The sequence below is a fragment of the Mesocricetus auratus genome, unplaced genomic scaffold, assembly GCF_017639785.1.
Source record: "Mesocricetus auratus isolate SY011 unplaced genomic scaffold, BCM_Maur_2.0 Super-Scaffold_6731, whole genome shotgun sequence".
NCBI lineage: Eukaryota > Metazoa > Chordata > Mammalia > Rodentia > Cricetidae > Mesocricetus > Mesocricetus auratus.
The window spans coordinates 13,093,347-13,115,833 of record NW_024429185.1 but is presented as its reverse complement, the minus strand read 5'-3'; the positions used below and the strand labels follow the sequence as shown (position 1 = coordinate 13,115,833).

The 22,487-nt window shown below is 39.0% G+C and overlaps 1 protein-coding gene across 1 annotated transcript in view; it reads right to left on the bottom strand.

The window, feature by feature from the left end:
• Window positions 1–18,411: 18,411 nt before the first annotated feature.
• Window positions 18,412–22,487, bottom strand: part of LOC101823739 (neuropeptide FF receptor 2-like) — a 29,797-nt gene continuing 25,721 nt past the window's right edge. Inside the window, 2 exon segments of the mRNA XM_040742284.1 lie at window positions 18,412–19,357; window positions 19,359–19,623. Of these exon segments, the coding sequence (XP_040598218.1) occupies window positions 18,412–19,357; window positions 19,359–19,623 (1,211 nt within the window).

Sequence of the window (22,487 nt, the reverse complement as noted above, 5' to 3'; positions counted from 1 at the left end):
CCTTATGGAAGCCCTTGCCCTCCCTGGGGAGCAGAGGAGGGATAGAGTGGGGTGGGAGATTGGGAGGATTGAGGGATTGGGAGAGGGAGCTGAGAGTGACATGTGTAAAAAGTTAAATAAAAAACAAGAAAAAAAGAGTAAAATATTCCAGAACTCAGAATAAATCGAAAAATGGATGTATTATTAAATATACTGACATATTTGTAAGGCATTAATTCTGAGTAGGAATTTTTCTTTGTTTTATCAACTGTATTGTTGCAAAAATCTTCACTAAGTGGGAGGCACTAGGAAACCTAACTGTCATTACAAATGTACTCTCCTATTTAACCAATTATTAATGTTAACCAAATTGCTATTTAAAAAGCAGTCTCTAAACACATGCCAGGAGAGTAAGCCCACCATTGCCACTGCCTGGAGCATCAGGACACACATGCTAGATGACCCAACAGACCCAGGATAGAACCACACACAAAAGGAAGAGGAAAAAAAATCTCCAATAATGGTGCTTAGCAATATTCTGCCGTACACACAAATTGATGTTTAGCCCAATTGTCATCAGAGAGGCTGCATCAAGTAACTGATGGAAACAGGTACAGACCCACAGTCAAACATTAGATAGAGTTCCAGGAATCCTGCAGAGAGGGAAGAGAGAGGATTGTGGGAGCCAGATGGGTCAAGGATGCCAAAAGACAACTCACAGCATCAACTAACCTGGTCTCATAGGGACTAGCAGAAACTGAACAGACACTCAGGGAGCCCGCATGAGACTTACCAAAGCAATCTGCATGTATGTTACCGTTGTGCAGCTTGGTCCTCTTGTGGAACTCGTATCAGCGGGAACAGGTGCTATCTCAGACTCTTTTACTGACCTTTGGGACCCTACTTCTCATACAGGGTTGCCTTGCCCACCTTAACACATGGTGGGGTGCATCGTCTTACTGCAACTTGATATGCCATGTTTGTTGATATTCATGGAAGGTCTACCCTTTCCCGAACAGGAATGGAGGAGAGGTGGATTGGGTGGTTGGAACAGGGGGTAGGGTGGGAGGAGAATTTGGAGGAGAGGAGGGAAACTGTGGCTGGGATGCAATGTAAATTAAAAAAATAGTAAGGAAAAAAGTAGTCTCTAATCCTCACATCTATGTTTTAAATATTCCTACATGTAGAAATTCAAATAAAGATACTGGCACCACCTTCATGTCCCATAAATTCATTGAAATCACCTAACTCGTATATATAACAACTAGAAGAATTGGAACCAGAAACCCTTAAGAGGATTTATTCAATTTTAGAAGTGGAAGAAATCATCTCTAGTGTCATATATCTCTCCCCATATTTCCTTCTCAACTCTAAAGACCTTTCAAAAGAGTAATGGAAACCTACTACTATAAATGCCTACTATATACATACACATAAATTAAAATTTTTAAAGGGATAAGTCTATTAAAAGGCAACAATGCCACTACTAGGAACCATGGTCCAAGACATAAAAGTTCTAATGCAGAAATAGATTACCTATTTTGCAGTTGTCAGCCTCAGGTCACACAAATCTTCAAAAAATACATTCTATTGGCAGTTCTCATTTTTATGCTACAGTGCTTTATGATGCTCTCTCAGCCTGGACTCTTGGGGGAGGGCCTAAGTCCTGCCCTGAACTAAATGGAAGACTCTGGATATCCCCTATGGAGAAGGGAATAGGGATAGGGTGGGAAGCTGCAGGGGAGGGTGTGGCACTGGAGGACGTTAATTCGAGGGAGCTGGGATTGGCATGTGAAGCAAGCTTGTTTTTAATTTAAAATGTAATAAATAACAATGATAATTTTTAAAAAATATCCTATTGCTGAAGCACCACATGTTTAAGTCATAGAACATGGTACATTCAAGATGGTACTGACCTGGAAACTTCATTCCTACCAGCTATCTTTCATAGTTTGGTAAGGTGTTATTTACACTGTTGGGACAGGGTAATATTCTTACCCAGCTGTGAATAACCCTAAATATGTCCATAGGTGTAATAGTCACATGAATGTCATGAAAGTAATCAACAACTTTCTGATTGGATTGAAGTACAGCCAAGTACTTATAGCTAGAAAGGTCATGGGACATATATAGAGAACTTACTACTGTTATTCTGCTAAGTGGACATGCCACTAAATGGACTCTTATTCATAGATTAATATATTTCTCTATATTCATAGATTAATATATTTCACATTCTCATAAAAACATGGATGCACACACACAAAATATGGGTAAATGGTGATAAACACAAAGAAACACAATTGGCCAATTTCTAGTAAATAAGAGACTGTTACATGTTACATAAACACAGCATCTTGTCAGAGGACCTCCTCCTTCACAGTCTCAGTAATGATTGTGTTGCAGGAAGCAGAAAGAGTTTAAGAGCTAGAGGTGGTAGATGACTACAAAGAAACAGTTTATTCTGGATGAAGGTCAGTGGGACCTATGACGTCAAAGTGTTTGTGACATTATACACAAGACTGGTACAACCTAAAGCCAGACCAAGGCCAATTATCGAGGGTGAGGTGGGCACAAAAGTCCTTCCCCTGGTAGAGGATGAGAGTCTAAGAGAGAAGAGACTCACTCTTTTTTAAGAATGTAGTCCCTCATAAGTCTTCCATTCTCAAGTAGGAGATCACAAATTCAAGTACATTTGATGTGGGAAGTCCTGTGATTATGTCAATAAAGCACTGTTGGGCCAATAGGGAACCAAGATAGGTGGGACTAGGAGTCCAGGAGGACTCTGGGTAGGAGAAACACAGAGAGTCAAGATGTAACGCCATGGGGTAGGAAGCCTGGAAACTTCTCTGGTAAGAGACATACTTAGATTAACAATATGGGGTAATTACTTAAGTCAGAGCTAGCCAGTAAGAAACAAGCAAGGCCAACAGCTTCATAATTAATATAGCCTCCTGTGTGTTTATTTGGGGACTACAACGTGGCAGAGCCCAGGCGACTGGCGGGTGATAAACCAAAACTGCTAACAAGAAAAAAGCTTCTCTTTACATACATTGATTCAAAAAAAAAACAGTGATGGAAAGAGAAGGAAAGAAGAAGAGGATCAGAGGCACTTGGTTGTAATCTTTGCCTTAAATTTCACACCACTGTTTTGTCACAAGCATTTGCTATTTTAATAATGTGCGTAAACATGGAAATTCTTAGAATGTTCATATTCAGTAGCATGAAAATATACAAACATTATTTTTGAAGAGCTTACACAGGCTCTACCTGCAAACCCACTGCCCAACTGTACAATTGCCCTGTCTCTGAGCATGACAGGATGTCTGAGATGAAGAACATTCATTTTCTGGATCGGGCCTCTTCAAAGGACCTCATGAACTGTGCTATTGCTCTAGGCTGTTCTGGTTCCCTTGGTCCATGTGGATGTCCACAGTCTGTGCTGCTACCAGAGGCCACGTTGATGTCCTTGGTCCATGCTGCCATCAGGGTCCATTTGTTGTTTCTCTGTGTGGTTCATGCTCCCATCTAAGGCAATCATGACCAAGGCGTCGTGGTGATGTCTGTGGATCATGCTAATGCTGGATTCCATGGTGCTGTCTGTGGTATGGACTGAGACCAAACTGATGTTCATGGTCCTTTTTACCACCAGAGGACAAATGGATGTTCAAAGCCAGGGCTGCCACCTATGGCTATATTGATGCTCTTGGAATATTCTGCCTCTGGAGGCCATGTTGATGTCCATGGTGTGTGCTTCTGTCAAGGGACATGTTTGTGTCCTTGGCCTGTGATGCAACTGAGGACCACAATGGTGCCTAAAGTAAGTGCTACAGCCCAGGGCCATGTTGATGTCTGTGGTCTGTTATGCCACTGGAGTCCATGCTCAAGTGGTCCATGCTGCTGCTTACTGTAAAGGGCAATGAAGGTTTTCTTTTTTTCTCTCTTTTTTATTATTTTAATTTTAAATACCTTGTTTTACATGTCAATCCCAGTTCCCTCTCCCTCCCCTCCTCCCGCACTCTCCCACCATCCCCTCCAGCCTCCCAACCTATCCCCACTTTCTTCCACAAAGGGAATATCTAGAGTGTCATTTCACTCAGGGCAGTGTCCAGGCACTCCCCTAAGAGTCCACGCTGAGAGAGCATCCCTCTTTGTGTTATGGACACACGAAGTCTGTTTGTATGCCAGGGATAAACACTGATCCACTGCCCAGGGCCCCATAGGTTGCCCAGGCCTCCTCAATGACATTCAGGGGGTCTGGATCAGTCCCATGCTGGCCTCCCAGCTGTAGGTCTGGGGTACAAGAGCTCTCCCCTATTCAGATCAGCTGTCCCTGCTGGCTTTGCCAGCCCATTCTTTGCCAATTTGTTCATCACTCCTTTCTCTCTGTCACTGGGTTCCTTGGGTTCAGTTCAGTGATTAGTTGTGTGTTTGCCTCTGCTTCCATCAGTCACTGGATGAAGGCTCCAGGATGGTTATAGACATCAAGTTCATTATCAGGAATGGGCATTAGAGGTGGTCTCTCCACTATTGCTTAGCTTGCCAGTTGGTGTCATCCCTTTAGATAACTAGAGGTCACACTGGTGCCTGGTCTGTCTTCTAACCTATGATTCCCTCTTCCCCCTATTCTACCTCCCACTCAACCTTCCTGTTCCCCCATGACCTACTCTCTCTTCCTCTTCTCCTTCTCTCTTATTCCCAGTTTTCACTCCCCACCCCACCCCTCGCCATGTTCCCCATCTGTTCAGAGGATCTTGCCTCATTCCTCTTCTCTGGGGTACCATGCATATCTCCTCTGTCAGTGGAGGTGCAGACTGGCTTTGTGACTGGGTTACCTCACTCAGGATGGTTTCTTCTAGTGCCATCCATTTACCTGCGGACTTCAAGATTCCATTGTTTTTTTCTGCTGAGTAATACTCCATTGTGTAAATGTACCACATTTTCTCTATCCACTCTTCAGTTGAGGGGCATCTAGGTTGCTTCCAGGTTCTGGCTATTACAAATAATGCTGCTATGAGCATAGTGGTGCAGATGCCCTTGTTGTATGAATTTGCCTCTTTTGGATATATGCCTAAGAGTAGAATAGCTGGTTCTTGTGGTAGATTGATTCCCATTTTCCTGAGGAATCTCCATACTGATTTCCAAAGTGGCTGTAAAAGTTGGCATTCCCACCAGTAGTGGAGGAGTTTTCCCCTCTCTCCATAAGTTGTCTTCGGTGTTTTTTATTTTAGCCATTCTGACAGGAGTAAGATGGTATCTTAAAGTTGTTTTGATTCGTATTTCCCTGATGGCTATGGATGTTGAACACTTTCTTACGTGTCTCTCAGCCATTTTAGACTCCTCTAGTGAGAATTCCCTATTTAGTTATGTATAAACCTTTTAATTGTATCCTTTGGTGTTTTGGAGACTTGCTTCTTGTAAATTTTGGAGATTAGCCCTCTGTCAGATGTGGGATTAGTTAATTTCTTTTCCCATTCTATGGACTGCCTTTTTGTCTTGTTGACTGTGTCCTTTGCCTTACAGAAGCTTTTTAGTTTCAGGTGGTCCCATTTGTTAATTGTCAATCTCAGTGTCTGTGTTACTGCACTGGTGTTACATTCAGAAAGTGGTCTCCTGTACCAACTCGTTGAAAAGTGTCTCCCACTTTCTCTTCTAAGAGCTTCAGTGTGGTTGGATTTATGTTGAGATCCTTTATTCATTTGGACTTAAGTTTGGTGCATGGTAATAAACATGGATCTATCTGCAGTCTTCTGCATACCATTAACCAGTTATGCCAGCACAATTTGTTGAAGATGCTTTCTTTTTTTTTTCCATTGTATAGCTTTAGCTTCTTTGTCAAAACTCAAGTGTTCATAGGTGTGTGGGTTAAAATCAGGGTTTTCAATTCGGTTCCATTGGTCTACCTGCCTATTTTTGTGCCAATACCAAGCTGTTTTCAGGACTATAGCTCTATAATAGAGCTTGAAGTCAGGTATGCTGATGCCTCCTCCTGAAGTTCCTTTATTGTATAGGGTTGTTTTGGCTAATCTGGGCCTTTTGTTTTCCATATAAAATTGATTATTGTTCTTTCAAGGTCTGTGAATAATTGTGCCAGAATTTTGATAGGGATTGCATTGAATCTGTAGACTGCTTTTGGCAAGATTGCCATTTTTATTATGTTGATCCTCCCAATCCAAGAGCATGGGAGATCTTTCCATTTTCTGGTATTTTCTTTTGCAATGGTATCAATGACTGCAGTCTCACAGTTTAGAATGAGAGATATGGACGCTTCTGTGACAAGCTCATTCCCCCAACCACACCCCCTACAAAATTAGTCTAGACAGGAAGCCTGCTTGTATGATGAGGGAAAGATGTGTGTCCATTTGTTTGGCAAACTATAAATGATCCATCAGGGCTTGCCATTCTACAAATTCTGGTGCAAGCTCTTCCAAATAGCCATGGCTGGCAATATGCTTTCAGGAGCCCTGGCAATGCGCTGTAGCGGTTTAGATAGTTATTGCAAGGTCTCTGTGTAGTGTTCAGAATGGCTGATACAGGCAGAAGGGTAACCAGCATGGATTAGCAGTCACTTTACTCACAGCAGCACCCATAGTAAGAGAAAAATTCAATGGCTGCTAACTAGAAAGTGAAATTCTTTCATACCCCTTGTCTTTTTTTGTCTACAGTAAAATGAACATCACAAAGAGTGCTTATAGATACAAGTTGAAGAAGGTATTATTGATATCAACAGTGCTATTAATCGATTTTAAGAGAGCATTTCAGCTGCCCAGGGGGAGGTGGACCTCTGATCATTCTCATGAGTACATGTATGTATGTATGCTGTGGAGTTACACATGGAAATGTTTATGTAGTGAACTCAGATAGAGCTGTCATTATCAGTGGTCTTTCCATAAAATTATGAATACCTGTCAATGTGTGACACACCAATTCCTTATATTATGATGAAGACAAGTTGAGTGTAGATTCTAATAAGGAGTTGCAGGCCATATTTTCTAAGAGAGCTGTGATTATCTCTGCTGTGGGGAAAGACTGGAACTATGTACCTTAGCTTAAAGCCATAGGAGGAGCCTTAAGTGTAGGTTTTGTAAGGCTTGCTGCATGTGACCTAGAACTAAGGAAGAGGTGCAGTTTGTGTATGCCGGTCTTCCCAAAAATCTGAGAATAGGGGAAAAAAACTATATAGGTCTGTATAAATGAGTATGTGATGGTAGTCAATTAGGTTCATCTGTATTTTCAAAGTTTGTCAGAAAAAAGTACAGTGATATTCCTTGTATTTATGAGAAGTGTCCCACTTGAGGTACATTTCAAAAGATCCAGTTAATTGAATTATGAAAGCACAGCAGATAAAACAAATGCAAGTTTTTAGGTTTATTGTTAGGTCTCATGTATGTGCTTGTCCTGTTGAGCTAAGCATTAAACAACAATAAGTAATAAACAAATAAAAGAAATATCCAGTAAAGCCTCAGAGTTTTAATAATTCCATGGAAAATTCCAAAAGAGATATGCTAAGCTGGAAAGGCCATGCATTAAATTCCATCACTTCCAGTTAGATATAAACTTTTTGTGCTTAATCAACTCTTTCTACTATAGTCATTGATTCAATGACAGAAAGTTATCATTATAGTCAATTAAACCATCCCTAATACATTGGGTAAATTGGGGGAAAAGCTTTCAAGAGAGAAGGACTTTTATCTGATTTTAAGCTTTAATAATTAATCCAAACCACACAGTAATTACAAACAAGTCTTAATTTAGTGATTGGAAAAAATACAGAAATAAGAATTTCCTGAAAGTTATTAAAATGATCAGTCTTTTAATGTATGGGCATAGAGTACTGACTGGAAGAAATAAGTCTGAGGCAAGTGCTGTAGAAAGAGTAAGCTGCTTTCATGCAATTCAATGAAGAACAGTTTGTATTTGAACACAATTTTACAATGTACAATATTTGGTATTTCTTTATGATCAAGGTGGTATTTTCCAAATTTCCCTGTTATAGTTTTACATTTTCTCCTTGATGATTAACATTATGTCTTGGAGAGTTATTTTGAAACCATGATTGTATCTTTAGCCATTGACTTTTATATCCATAGACGATTTTTTCTGAATCAGTTTTTATTATAATTTTTAATCCTGATTTTTTATTATAAATAATTACTTTCTCCAATCTTCCATTAACAAATTTATTTGTTTAGCTCAGTACCTTAATCATTAATTTGTCCCCACTCTTGTCTTGTGCCTATGTAAGAAGATCCCTATATTTTATTACTTTACATTTTTTATTACACAAAACAAGATATATGATAGATTATGCTTTTGTTGTATTTAGCTTTTCCACTTAATTCTTTATTCAAGATATTACTCCTTAGGAATTCTTAATAATTTCACAATTCTTTAGGTAAGTAAATAACAGTCCATTTTATAAATATCTATACCTATATATTCATCTATATGTGTGTATTTTGTGTGTGAGTGTCACCGTTTATTTAACTACCATTATTTGGGCAGCTATGTATACATTTTTCCAACATAATATTTTAATTGAGTATTTGGAAATGTCACATAATGACTCTCAATCAGATTTTCTTCCCAGTCCTCCCATGCTCAACCTCCCACTGTTGTGATCTGCCCACCAAAAAAAAGGAAGAAAAAGAAAAAAATATACCAAGTTCAATTTGTTTTGCCTAAATATTCCCTGGAGCATAGTTAAATTCTAAATAGCCAGTCCTTTACAGGAAACTGATTCCTTCCCCACCCCTACCCCCATCAGAAGTCATCAACAGAGAAGAGCTACACTTCAGCATCCTTACCACCATTTTTAAGAATTTATAGAATGGCAAGCCCTGATGGATCATTTGTAGTTTGCCAAACAAATGGACACACATCTTTCCCTCATCATACAAGAAGGCTGTTCAGGCCCACTGGAGGGTTACCAGGGTGACACACCACCTTCTACTTTCCACCATACCTGAGGTCTGCACGGGAACCATGCTATATGATACTACTGGCCACTGCTCCCTCCTTCTACCACCACCACTTGCTCCTTGGGGGCACTGAAAAAAATCAAACCCACCAAAGACCATCATTTCAGAAGCTTCTCACTTTGTCGCAGTCTCCACCTATGCAACAAAAGAAAAGCCCCAGCCAGCTGAGGGGAAACAGATGAAGAATATTTGCAGCCTCTGTGCTTTGTGGACAAGACAGAAGCAAACAAAAGTGTCATCCTGTGTAGAAGGTCCAAACATTTAAACATTACCTCCATGAGTCTTCGTACGGCTACACAACATACTGAGCTGCCATCTTCTATAGAGGGATCAGTAGACAGACTTGGTCATGAAATTACTTCAATGTGGTAGCAGTTTAGCATAAGGTTTCTACGTGCCTTTCTGTGAAGGCATGTCATGACTTTTTCAATTTGGACAATATCCTGAACAAAGCAAAGGTGTTTTTAAATCCCACCACACTGGAGAAGGACTCCTAGAGGAAGTAGGAAATGTATTTGAGGTTGAAGCTTTGCACATTCTTAACACCGATGACGGACAACAGGATACAATTTAAATCAGAGTTTAGTAAAACACCAGGGGTCAAGACCATGTTGGGGAAACCCACAGGAACAGCTTACCTGAGCAAGTGGGATACACAGACTCCAGACTGATGGCTGGAGAACTTGCATGAAACTGAACTAGGCCTCCTGAATGTGGGTGACAGTTGGGGGGCTTAGGCAGCTTATAGGGCCTCTGGCGGTGGAACCAGTATTTATCCCCAGTGCATGAACAGGCTTTTTGGAGCCCATTCCCTATGGAGGGATACCTTGCTCAAGCCTAGATACAAGGGGGAAGGCCCCAAATGATGTGACAGACTTTGATGATCCCCCATGTAAGGCCTCACCCTGTCTGAGGAGTGGATGGGGGAGGGGAGTGTGAGGATAGGAAGGAGAGCGAATTGGGATTGGTATGTAAAATAGGATTGTTTTAAAAATAATAAAATAAATAAAAACACCATGTCTATAAATAGTATTTATGATGTTAGTTATGTAGATAAAATATTATATAAAGATAACAGCTACTTTTTAAAAAGAAGTCCACTGGTGAATTAAAAATTCAAATGGCTTCTTTGTTAAACAATCCAGTCTGAAATTAGCGATATAATAACATGTGAAGAAATCATTTATAATGGCAAGATGAGCCCTTCCCAAAAACTATAGAGTTATTTGTTGTTCTCAAGAATTTCAGTGCAAAGAAAAAATCTAAAGATAATGGGAATTGCTCATGTTCTTTTGCATCCAGAGGAGGCATATCTCAATTTACTGATATGAAATTGCTGTCACTTGCTCTTCAAAAGGAGAGCAAAGGAAGGAAGGGGCCTTATGGTACTCATTGGTCTACAGTGAACCATCTCCAATCCATTGCCCTAAACTTTAAAGTTTCTCTTCACATATCCCTTGTTGTTCGAAGTTACTGTTATATTAACCATGAGTTAATAAATAGATCATTTAAAATACATTTAGGATTTCTGGAAACACTCAAGATAAGAATGTCTTGAAAAAGTTATACTGGTAATTAAACAGAAAGGAAATAAAACTCAGACACATTAAATGGCTGTTACAATTACAATAAACACAATTATAATAAATGCAACTTAATTTCACTTATCCAAACTGTATCACCATGCAATTTATGGTATTTAGAATACTGTTAATAATTTCCAAATGATTTCTTTATCAAAGGGGTTTTTGTTCCCTCTGCTATAAATGCCATTGCAATTTTGGTGCCCCAAAGATGTAACATTTCTCTTGAGGAAGAAACACCCCCTGCAGTGTTCTCACAGATTGAGGTTGATTATGTGTGCTTGCCTGGAGAAAAGCTGTGATGAAAATGAAAACCAGGGTTAAGCTTACAAAACCTTTGGAATACTCTCTTGAGGTCATGCAGAACTAGGAAAGTGCTTCAAAGTCTTCCAGATTTCAATATATTAAGAGCAAAGATACAAAATGTTTGATACACTGTTTATGTGGCAAAGGAGTTCAAAGGGAATATGGGGGTCAGAGTGAGAAATGGTGGTGGAGAAGAGGATGAAAGAATCTCACAAGTGTGTATGAAATGTCACCAAAACCATGCCAAACTATTGATATTCACTGATAAAATATTCAGGGCCACATAATGAAGCACATTGTGTTCATTTGAACAACAGAGAAGAAGCAATTCTGAATCAACATATACAATTTCAGAGAAGCTCGTTTGTATATTTTGTCATGAAGAGATGCATTGATTTCAGCTTTGACATAGAATAAGAATATAATAAATTATCAAAGCAGCGATAAACAAAAATTAATGATCTAAATAAAATATGTAATGAATTCTACAAAGAAATAATCATAAATAAGCAATCCATAGAGATGGAGAATTAAATGACAGGTGGGACAGCTTGCTTCAGAACTTTGTCACAGAAAGTACATAATAGGATCTAGAATTGCATGTTAACACCATAAGAAGACTGTCTTGTTATGTGCACAAATTTAACACAACCATATATGCTAGGAACTGTGGAAGTAATTTGTAAATTGAATGAATTCTAACATTGCCATGCCACTGTGAGAAAAGAATTTCAGAGAACGAATTTGTAACTCACATTTTGTATTTAAAAATAGTTCAACATTAGCTGATGTGTTATATCATGACTGTAATCCTCCTTCTGCTTGGGAGGCTAAGGTAAGAAAATCCAAATTTCGAAGTTAGCCTGGGATATATAATGGGTTCCAGCCTATAGATTAGGACTATGTTAAAAGCCATTGCAATCAAACAATGCCGAAACGTTTCAGCATTTCACATAGGAACTAATGAGTTTCAAGGTAATGTCTAAGGCAATATTCTGGAGAATATAGCTTGTATCCAGTATTCCTTTGACTTAATGTATAAGCTCTTTAAAAACCCTCCTAGCCTCATATTTCCTAGCGATGGTAATGGGCTTTCTACACTGACATGTAACTGTATTTCTTCAACATACTGTCAAAACATCTAAGTCACAGGTTTCTTCAGTCTCTAACCTGTTGTATATGTATTTTACATTCCTCATGCCCAAAGAATGCAAAATTCTTTGCTAATGTTTTAAGATGTGTTCTCTAAAATCCACTGTATCCGAGTTTGACATCAGAGCTCAAATTCACCAAGTAAAGAAAGGTTTTGTCTTGTTTTGTTTTTTAAAAACATGCATGCTTTACTTCCTATAAACTGGAGGCATTTTTTCCTAAAAAATTAAGGCACACCATGTTCCTTGTTTGGCTTGACGAGTTTACAACAGCCTAGATATAATACTCTACACACTTGCAGTGGGCAGTTATACAGTTAGAGTTAACCTAGCCTTCTTGAGGCTTTGGAAGGCTCTGACACACCAGTTCCTCTCACCATAAACTTATGTGAAGCTCATTTTTGTATTTTATCTCAAATGTGTATGCTATTCTAATAACACAATTTGGCAGCAAATACTGACACTGCTCCTCAGGTAGCCATAATGAAGCCTTCAGGCTGTCAGATCTTCTCAATCATGTCTTCTATATATTTTTCCTTTTCCACCACTGCTAGCATTTTCCTTACAGGGAATTTTACATCTTTATTTTAAATTAAATTTTTCTGCAAAGGATATCCCATGCATATTTTAAATTAATTAGCTTTCCTTCCTCTTTCATCTGTTTTTAATACTAAGAAATGATTAAAGTTGATGATGCAACTGGTGGTCCTAGATGTTGCATCGGATTGGCTCATGCAGGCTAAGCAGGTGAGCAATTTCTCATTCCTGATGATGTCATTAGGCGAAAGGCATGAAACGCACTTAAAAACCTGAGTCAGGATCTCATCTCTAAACAGAATTCATTTCCTTCAGCTAAGGATACTCCACACTCAAAGCTGGAAAATAAAAAGGTTTGACGGCAAAGATTGGATGGCTGCTCCCCTGATATCTAGTAAACTCTGAAGATGACTTTTGTTATTCCCACCATCAAGTTCGGAAAGTAGCTTATGAAAGAGGTTAAAGCTTCCTTCTGTGACTACAGATTAGATGCTCTAACCCTTCCTCTTCCTCTGGTTGGTCCCCCTCTCCAAGCCATTCACTTCTGATTAGGCCTTCAGAGCTAGAGTAGGGTATGGAATACACCCACGCTGGGACAACGTGTAAGTGTACAAACTGAAGTATGGCTGGTATGGGTTGCAAATGGGTTTGAGAATGCAGGCTGAATGTTGACTCCTAAAAGTAATGTATGTATCACAGCTCTGGAAACCTGTAAACAAGAACCTATTAGTTAAGAGTTATATCAGACTCATAGACCAAAAATCCTGAAGAAAGATTATTCTGGATTGTCTGAGCAGGTGCTAAGCCAAAAGACATTGTCCTGTGAGGAACAACAGAGAAAGTGTAGCTAGAAAAGGAGGGAGATGAGCCTGTGAAGACAGCAATGATGGAAGTCACACACCAGAGCCACAAGCAGACTAATGTCCGGAGCCTGGAACAAAGGGCAAATTCTCTCCTACAGTCGTAGGGACAAAGTGTAGTCCATGAACATCTTATTTGTATTTCTAAACTCCAGAAATCTGAACTAATAAACCTCTGCATCTTAAATCACCACATTATGGTAGTTTACTACATTTTCCCTAAGAAATTTTAGGTGCTAGACCTTATTGCTAGGTGTATACATGTGTTTCCAAAGGGCCTATTAAATAAGTAAGAGCAATGATTTTCTTAAACTATATAATTCTGTTGTACTGTATAGTTACTACCCAGAATCAAATTTTCATTTTTTAAAGATTGCTAAGGTAGAACAGAAATACTAAATTTTTTCCAATTAAATTAAATTTCCATATGTATAATGGAGTTATTTTTAGAAATGCATGGAATTTATTTATTTATATAAATAAAACTATCAGTGAATGGATACGCATGAGGCACTTTCTCAATTTCTAAAGAAATATCAGTCATTGATAAATACTCCATACTTTCCATAAAAATCCCATTGCTTTCTGAATATTTAAGTTAATTCTATGACTTCTAGTTAGATTTTTGGTGGTGTTGGTGGTGGTCGTGGTGGTGGCAGTGGTTGGTTGGTTGTTCTAATTATTTTATTTTAGAAGCACTCTTATTTACATATCCCCCCATTCCCTCGTCCTCCCATCCTCACATGCTCCCCACCATCCCCTCCAACCTACCCCACATCCACTCCCCAAAGATAGTGAGGTCCTCCATGGGGAACCATCAAAGTCCCTCACATCATTTGAGGGAGGGTTCAGACCTCTTTCTTGTATCTGGGTTGCAATGGTACCCCTCCATAGGGAATGGGCAGCCAAAGTCCATTTGTTCACTAGGGATAAACACTGAATCCACTGTCAGAGGTCCCATAGACTGCCCTGGTCTCATAGCTGGCACCCACATTCATAAGGGTTGGTTTCGTCCAATGCTGGTTCTCCAGCTTTACGACTCGGGTCTACGTGCTCTCACTAGGTCAGGTCAACTGTTTTTGTGGGTTTCTCCAGCACAGTCTTGCCTCCTCCTTCTCTGCAATTAAATTCCAGGAGTATGGCTCAATGTTTAGCTGTGGGTGTCTGTTTCTGCTTCGATCAGATCTGCTTGGGTCAAGGCTCTAGGAATAGTAATGAAGGTAGTCTCAATCAAGGCATCTCCGTTCTAGCCCTCCTCTATTCCTCCCTTCTCAGTTCCCCTGTTATCTCCTATTCTCCTCCCCCTCACCTTCGCTCTTTTTCCCCTTCCCACCTGCCTTCTCTCACCCACCCCATGCTCCCAATTTGCTCAGGGGTTCTTGTCCCCCTCACCTTCTTTGGGGGACCATGCCTTCTTCTCTTTGGGTCTTCTTTGTTTCCTAGTTTTTCTAATGGTGTGGATTATAGGCTGGTAGTCCTTTGCTCTACTTCTAATATCCATGTATAAATGTACCACATTTTCTCCATCCATTCTTTGGTTGAAGGCCATCTAGGTTGCTTCCAGTTTCTGACTATTAAAAACAAAGTTGCTATATACATAGCAGAACATATGTCCTTGTTGTATGATGTGCATTCTTTGTGTATATGCCATGAGAGGACTTGCTGGATCTTGAGGTAGACTTTTTCTCATTTTCCTTAGAAACCACCATACTGATTTCCAAAGTTGTCTTACAAGTTTGCACTCCCACCAGCAATGGAGGAGTGTTCCTCTTTCTCCACATCCTCTCCAGCATAGACTATCATTGGTGTTTTTTATTTTATTCATTCTACTTGGTGTAAGATGGTATCTCAGAGTTGTATTGAGTTGCATTTCCCTGATAGCTAAAGATGTTGAGCAATTTCTTAAGTGTCTCTCAGCCATTTTGGATTCCTCTACTGAGTATGCTCTATTTAGTTCTGCACCCCACTTTTTAATTGGGTTGTTTGCTGTTTTGGTGGCTAGCTTCTTGACTTCATTGTATATTTTGGAAATCAGCCCTCTGTTAGATGTGGAGGTGGGGAAGATCTTTTCCCATTCTGTGGGCTGCTGTTTTGTCTTGTTGACTGTGTACTTTGCCTTATAGAAGCTTTTCAGTTTCAGAAGGTCCCATTTATTAATTGTTGATGTCAATCTCTGTGCTACTGGTGTTATGCTCAGGAAGCAGACATCTGTCTAATTCATTCAAGGGTACCTCCCACTTTCTCTTCTAAGAGTTTCAGTGTGGCTGGATTTATGTTGAGGTCTTTGAACTATTTGCACTTAAGTTTTGTGCATAGCGATAGATATGGATCTATCTGCAATCTTATACATGACCACATCGGGTATACCAGCACCATTCATGGAAGATGCTTTCTTGTTTCCATTGTATAACTTTAGCTTCTTTGTCAAAAATCAGGTGTTTGTAGGTATGTGCGTTAGTATCAGGATTTTCAATTCGATTCCATTGGTCTACCTGTCTACATTTGTGACAATACCAAGCTGTTTTATGGACTATGAATCTATGATAGAGCTTGAAGTCATAGATGATAATGCCTCCGGAAGTTGATTAATGGTACAGGGCTGTTTTAGCTATCATGCATTTTTGTTTTTCCATATTGTTCTTTCAAGGTCTGTGAAGAATTGAGTTGGGATTTTGATGGGGATTGAATTGAATCTGTAGATTGCTTTTGGCAAGATTGTCATTTTTACTATGTTGATCCTACCTATCCAAGAGCATGGAACATCTTTTCATTTTCTGGTATCTTCTTTAATTTCTTTCTTTAAATACTCAAAGTTCTTGCAATACAAGTCTTTCATTTGTTTGGATAGTGTTACCCCAAAATAGTTTATGTTGTTTGTGGCTATTGTAAAGGTTGACATTTCTCTGATTCTTTCTCAGCCCATTTATTGTTTACATATAATAGGCCTATTGATTTTTTTGAGTTATTGTTGTATCCTGCGACTTTGCTGAAGGTATTTATCAGCTGTAAGAGTTCCTGTGTGGAGTTTTTGAGTCACTTATGTAAACTATCGTATCATATGCAAATAGTGAAATTTCGACCTCTTCCTTTCTGATCTGTATTCCCTTGATCTCTTTTGTTGTCTTATTATTGCTCTAACTAGAACTTCAAGTACAATATATTGAAGAGATACGGAGAGAGTGGAAAGTCTTGTCTTTCTCCGGATTTTAGAGGAATAGCATTGAGTTTCTGTCCATTTAGTTTGATGTTGGCTGTTGGTTTGCTGTTTTTTGCTTTTATTATGCTTATGTATGTTCCTGTTATCCCTAATCTTTCCAAGACCTTTATCGTGAAGGGGTGTTAGATTTTGTCAAAGGTTTTTTTTTAGCCTCTAGTGAGATGATCATGTAGTTTTTATTTTGCAGTTTGTTTGTATGATGGATTACATTAATGGATTTTTGTGTATTGAACCATCCCTGCATCCCTGGGATGAAGCCTACTTGATCACATTGTATAATTTTTGTGATGTGTGCTTTGAGTTGATTTGCAAGTATTTTGTTAAGTATTTTTGTATCAGTGTTCATGAGGGATATTGGTCTGAAGTTCTCTTTCTTAGCTGTGTCTTCGTGTGGTTTGGGTACCAAGGTAATTGTAGCCTCATAAAAAGAGTTTGGCAATGTCCCTTCTGCTTCTGTAATGTGGGACAATTTGAGGAGCACTAGTGTTAGCTATTCTTTGAGTCTGGTAGAATTTTGCACAGTAAGCATCTGGCCCTGGGTATTTTATGTTTGGGAGATTTTGTTGGTTGCTTCTATTTCATTAGTAGTCTATCTGTTCTTGATTTAATTTTGGTAACTTATATCTATCCAGAAAATTGTCCATTTCATTTAGATTTTCAAATTTTGTAGAGTACAGGTTTTCAAAGTATGACCTGATGATTCGCTGGATTTCCTCAGTTTCCATTGTTATGTCCCACTTTTCATTTCTGATTCTGTTAATTAGCATGCTCTCTTTCTGCTTTTTCGTTAGTTTGGGTAAAGGTTTGTATATCTTGTTGATTTTCTCAAAGAGCCAGCTCTTTGTTTCATTGATTCTTTGAATTGTTTTCCTAGTTTCTACTTTGTTGATTTTAGCCCTCATTTTGATTATTTCCTGGCATCTACTCCTCCAGGGTGAGTTTGCTTCTTTTTGTTCTAGAGCTCTCAGTTGTGCTGATAATTCTCTGTGTAACTATTCCCCGATTTCTTCATGTGTGCACTTAGTGCTATGAATTTTTCTCTTTATACAGCTTTGAAAGTCTCTCATAAGTTTGGGTATGTTGTGTCTGCATTCTCATTGAATTCTAAGAAGTCTTTAATTTCTTCATTGACCCAGGAATTATACAATTAGGCATTGTTCAATTTCCATGAGTTTGTAGGGTTTCTGCATTTTGTGTTGTTGTTGAATTCTAACTTTAGAACATGGTAATCTGATAAGATACAGGGGGTTATTCCAATTTTTTGTGTCTGTTGATGTTTGCTATGTTGCTGAGTATGTGGTCCATTTTAGAGAAAGTTCCAGGTATATTCTTTTGTGTTTGGATGGAATGTTCTACAGATGTCTGTTAATCCCAATTGGCTCATAACTTCTGTTAGTTCCTTTGTGTCTTTGTTAAGTTTCTGTCTAGTGGTCCTGTCCACTAGTAAGAGTGGGGTGAAGTCTCCCATTATAAGTATGTGAGGTTTTATGTGTGATTTGAGGTTTAGTAATGTTTCTTTTACGAATGTGGGTTCCTTTGTATTTGGGACATAGATGTTCAGAATTGAGACTTAGTCTTGATGGAGTTTTCCTGTGATGAATATGAAGTGCCATTCTTTATCTCTTTTTTTTTAGGAAGGCATTTTTATACTTTTAAATTTTTGACAAATGGGCTTTCTGTAAAGGTTTTCATCAGAATACTAGAAATGCAAAGCCACAATAAGCAGCAGTATTTAAAGACATATTCACACTCATATACTACATAACACTGGGTAGCACTGGGGACCCGCGCTCTTTTTTAAGCTGCAGAACTGTTAGTAGCTTCTCCCATTTCTTCCATCAGGGATTCTTGTGTGGGATTTTCAGCACTTTTCCCACACATCAAATATTCCCCACCTGGGTTTTGAGATGCAGGTTCCTGGACCAGCAGGCCAGATGTGTTTATTACCATCTTGCTTTTAGCTCTTAGGACATAGGCTTCCTGGGGTTTTGTTTTCTTTTGACAGACCTGGAGCATGTCTTGGAAACCACTGCGAAAATTTTCATTAAAGAAACCATAAATGATGGGGTTGACACTGCTGTTGCAAAAGGCAAGCCAGTGGGCGAAAGGGTAGATATAAATGTTGATGACACGCAGTTTATTAGGAGACAGGTCGGCATAGTCTGAAAGCATCATCAGAGTCCACAGGGGCAGCCAGGAAAGGAAGGCCACAATAAGCAGCATCTTGATGACTTTCTGTTTCTTCTTGGATACATGCCACTGCTCCTGGCGCTGCTTGCCCATGCAGTGTGCTGAAGTCTTGAAGAGGGAAGCCCCAATCCTTGCATACATGACCACAATGAGGGAGAGGGGAGCCAGGTAGATGGTGGCAAATAGCACAGTGGTGTAGATCCTCCTCATTTCCTGCTTTGGCCAGTCCTCCCGACACCAGTACACCGTGCTGGTTTTGTTGTGGGAGCCGAGTCTCACACAGTAGTATTTTTCTTCTTGTACATGTAACATTACTGCAGATGGAGACATAATGGCACCGGCCAGGCCCCAGATGATCACAAGAGTGACAAAGGCTGTCTTGACTGTGAGCTTTGGCTTAAAGGGGTAGACGACACACCAGAAGCTGTCCACAGCTATTGCAACCAAGGTGAAGACTGAGGCTGAAACTGATATGCCCTGCACCAGCCCACTGATCTTGCACATGTTGCTTCCAAATGGCCATCCTGCTATGATGTTGTCCAGCAATGTGATGCATGCAGAATATTCCAACCAACAAATCACTTATCGCCAGGTTTAAGATGAAGAAATTAGTGACAGTGTGTATGTGTTTGTTCCTTATTATAATGAAGCAAACTATAGTATTTCCCACCGTGCACAGGAAAAAGATCAGGAAGTAGGAACTAATGAAGATCGCTGCCACTTGAGGCTGGTGAAGATAATAGTTCACATAGGTGATGTTGATATCCGAATACCAGTGATGCTGTGTGTCATTGCTGCTCCAGGTGTGACTCCTGATTTCTGAAGAGCATTCTTTATCTCTTTTGATTTTAGTTTGAAGTCTAATCTGTTAGATATTAGGATTGCTACACAAGCTTGTTTCTTGGGTTCATTTGATTGGAAAATCTTTTCCTAACCCTTTACTCTGAGGGAATATCTGTCTTTGAATTTGAGGTATATTTCTTGAAAGCAGCAGAAGTATGGATTCTGTATTCATTTCCATTCTGTTAGCCTTTTCTTTTTATAGGCAAGTTAAGATCATTTTCACTGAGGGATATTAATGATTGTTGATTCTTGTTTGTTTTGAATTTGTTGTTGATGGTGTTAGGATTCCTCCCCACCCCCCTGCTTTTTTTATTTTGGTGTTTGGAAAAGTGGGATTACATATTGGCTATATTTTTGTGAATATAGTTATCATCATTGGGTTGGAGTTTTCCTTCCAGTACTTTCTTCTCCTTCTATACCTATTATTCTTAGGTTTGGCCTTTTCATGGTGGCCCATATTTCCTGGATATTTTGTGTTAGGGATTTGTTAAACATGATATTTTCTTTGGTCGATGACAGTATTTCCTCTTGTGAATCTTCAACACCTGAGAGTCTCTCTTCCATCTCTTGTATTCTATTGGTTATACTTACATCTGTACTTCCTGATCATTTACCCAGATTTTTGATTTCGAGCATCCCCTCATTCTGTGTTTTCTTTGTTGTTTTTATTTCAGCTTTCAAGCCTTGAACTGTTTGAATTGTTTCATTCACTTGTTTGGTTGCTTTTTCTTGTTTTTTTTTTAATATCCTTTAACAGATTGATTTATTTCTTGAATTTTTTTTGGTTTGTCTTTTCCTCCATTTCATGTAATTTTGTTTGTTTTTTGTTCTGTTTCTTTGAGGGATTTTCCCGTTTCCTTTTTAAGGGTCTCTATCATCTTCATAATATAGCTTTTAAGGTTCTTCTCTTCTGCTTCATCTATGTTGGGCTTTTCAGGTTTTGTTGGTTTGGAGTCCCTAGATTCTGGCAGTGTTTTATTGGTCTTTCTGTTGTTGAGTGTGTTCTTATACTATCGTCTTCCCATGGGTGCAGGTGGGGTCTCTTCCTCTCCTCTAGTCTCCCTGTGGTATTTATTGGTGGACCAATACTTCAGTATCTGAGCTCTGGATGATCTGATCTCTCCTGGTGTTTTCCTCAGTCAAGCAGAGGGCAGAGAGCAGAGGGGGAGGGCATACAGGGGCCAAGAGTGAGGTGTGGCCAGATTCAGTGTTGTCCATTCTGCTTGGGGCTGGTCCACTCTGTTCCAGAACCAGTGCCAGGAAGATCCAAGGAGTTGGGGATATGGGGAGTTGGACCCCTAGCAGAGCCCACACTCACCTTAAGCAGAGTGTAGGCCAACACTGAGCAGTTGTTTTAATTTTTATTTGTTTGTTTTTCTAATAAACTTTAAATTAAACCAAAAGCAAACAAGGATAGTGTTTATAATGTACATTTTATAGGTTCTAAAACATAGAATAGCAGAATAATATTTACAATGTGGGGGAAGGAGGCTAATTAGTATTTAATTTGAATCTCAAGTCTGTTTTCATTTAGTCATTAATGGAAAAATGCTTCCTCCTTCTAAATCCCTATGTGTTAACTATTAATACAGCACCCCAGGTCAATGAAGCAACACCAACTCATAAATCAGAAACAACAGATAAAACTGCAACAAGGATAGCAAAATGACATGTGTCCACATTGATGGCATACCCTCAACACACAGAGTGAGGGCAAACAAAAGAAAATGAGCCTTTTCCACCTAGAAGAAAAATATGGAATCATGTCAGTAGAGCATGTGTTTAGTGAAGTATATCCCTACACAAACCTTTCATCTCAGTTTGTCTTCTCAAGAGAAGTTTAAGAAGTATTTATCCTGCTAAATCAAAGACTCACACTTGCATTTTATAGTATTACATTCATCTTTTAAATGTGAGCTTTGGATATCAGCATATATGGCTATTTGTATGAATATATTCATCCGAATTATTGCTAGGGGAAATATCTGGACTGCATTTTTTTGAGATTTATTGAATGTAACTTCTTCACGGTGTGAGTTACAGGCACTGATGTGAGGTCAACTTGAACTTGAAACTCAAGTGCATCCTGACTGAGCTCTTGGATTTCAAGTCATATAATTCAACAGTGTTCCATTTTGTCTCTGAAGGAAGGAAAGCATTGTGCTACTTAGCACTCCAAATGTTTGATACAATTGTAAAATACACAAAAGCACTTAGCACAATGTGAGGAATTTATGAAGAGCTCAAAGAGTATTAGTTTCATCTTTCAACCATTATAACCTAAAAACAATTCATTTCAGAGAACTCCCTTGACTTTCCTGCTTGGGTAAGTACTTTCTGTCATATAACCAGGAGGTTATAGTAGCACCCCAAAAATGACATTGAAATAATATCTCATTCCCAGTGTGTCTCTCAAATGAACTCTGAAGCTCCATATCAGCATCTGTCCCCAAATATCAAAGAGTGACAGTCTCTCAGGAAACGCGTAATAGAATATCTGCTAAATGAATGAGAAGCTGTTATTCTTTTCATTTGCTTTTTTCCTCTACTTTCCCTTGTCTACCGTGTTTATTTATAACTACTGCAAGCTGCCTGATATTAGACCAGAACAAATCCAGTTGATGTGAGAAGTCACAGAATTTGAGGGAAATGTGTTTTCAACACCTTAATATTAGATGCAGTTAAAACTTCCCCTGATGGAATACAGAAAATGTCACTCTTTAAGACTTTCACACTTACATTAATTCTTATTGGACATAGATTGAATTCTATTCAACAATATTTTCTGCCTAAAGGAAAGTGCATCTGGAGACTTTAAACTGAAAATACCAAACATTACT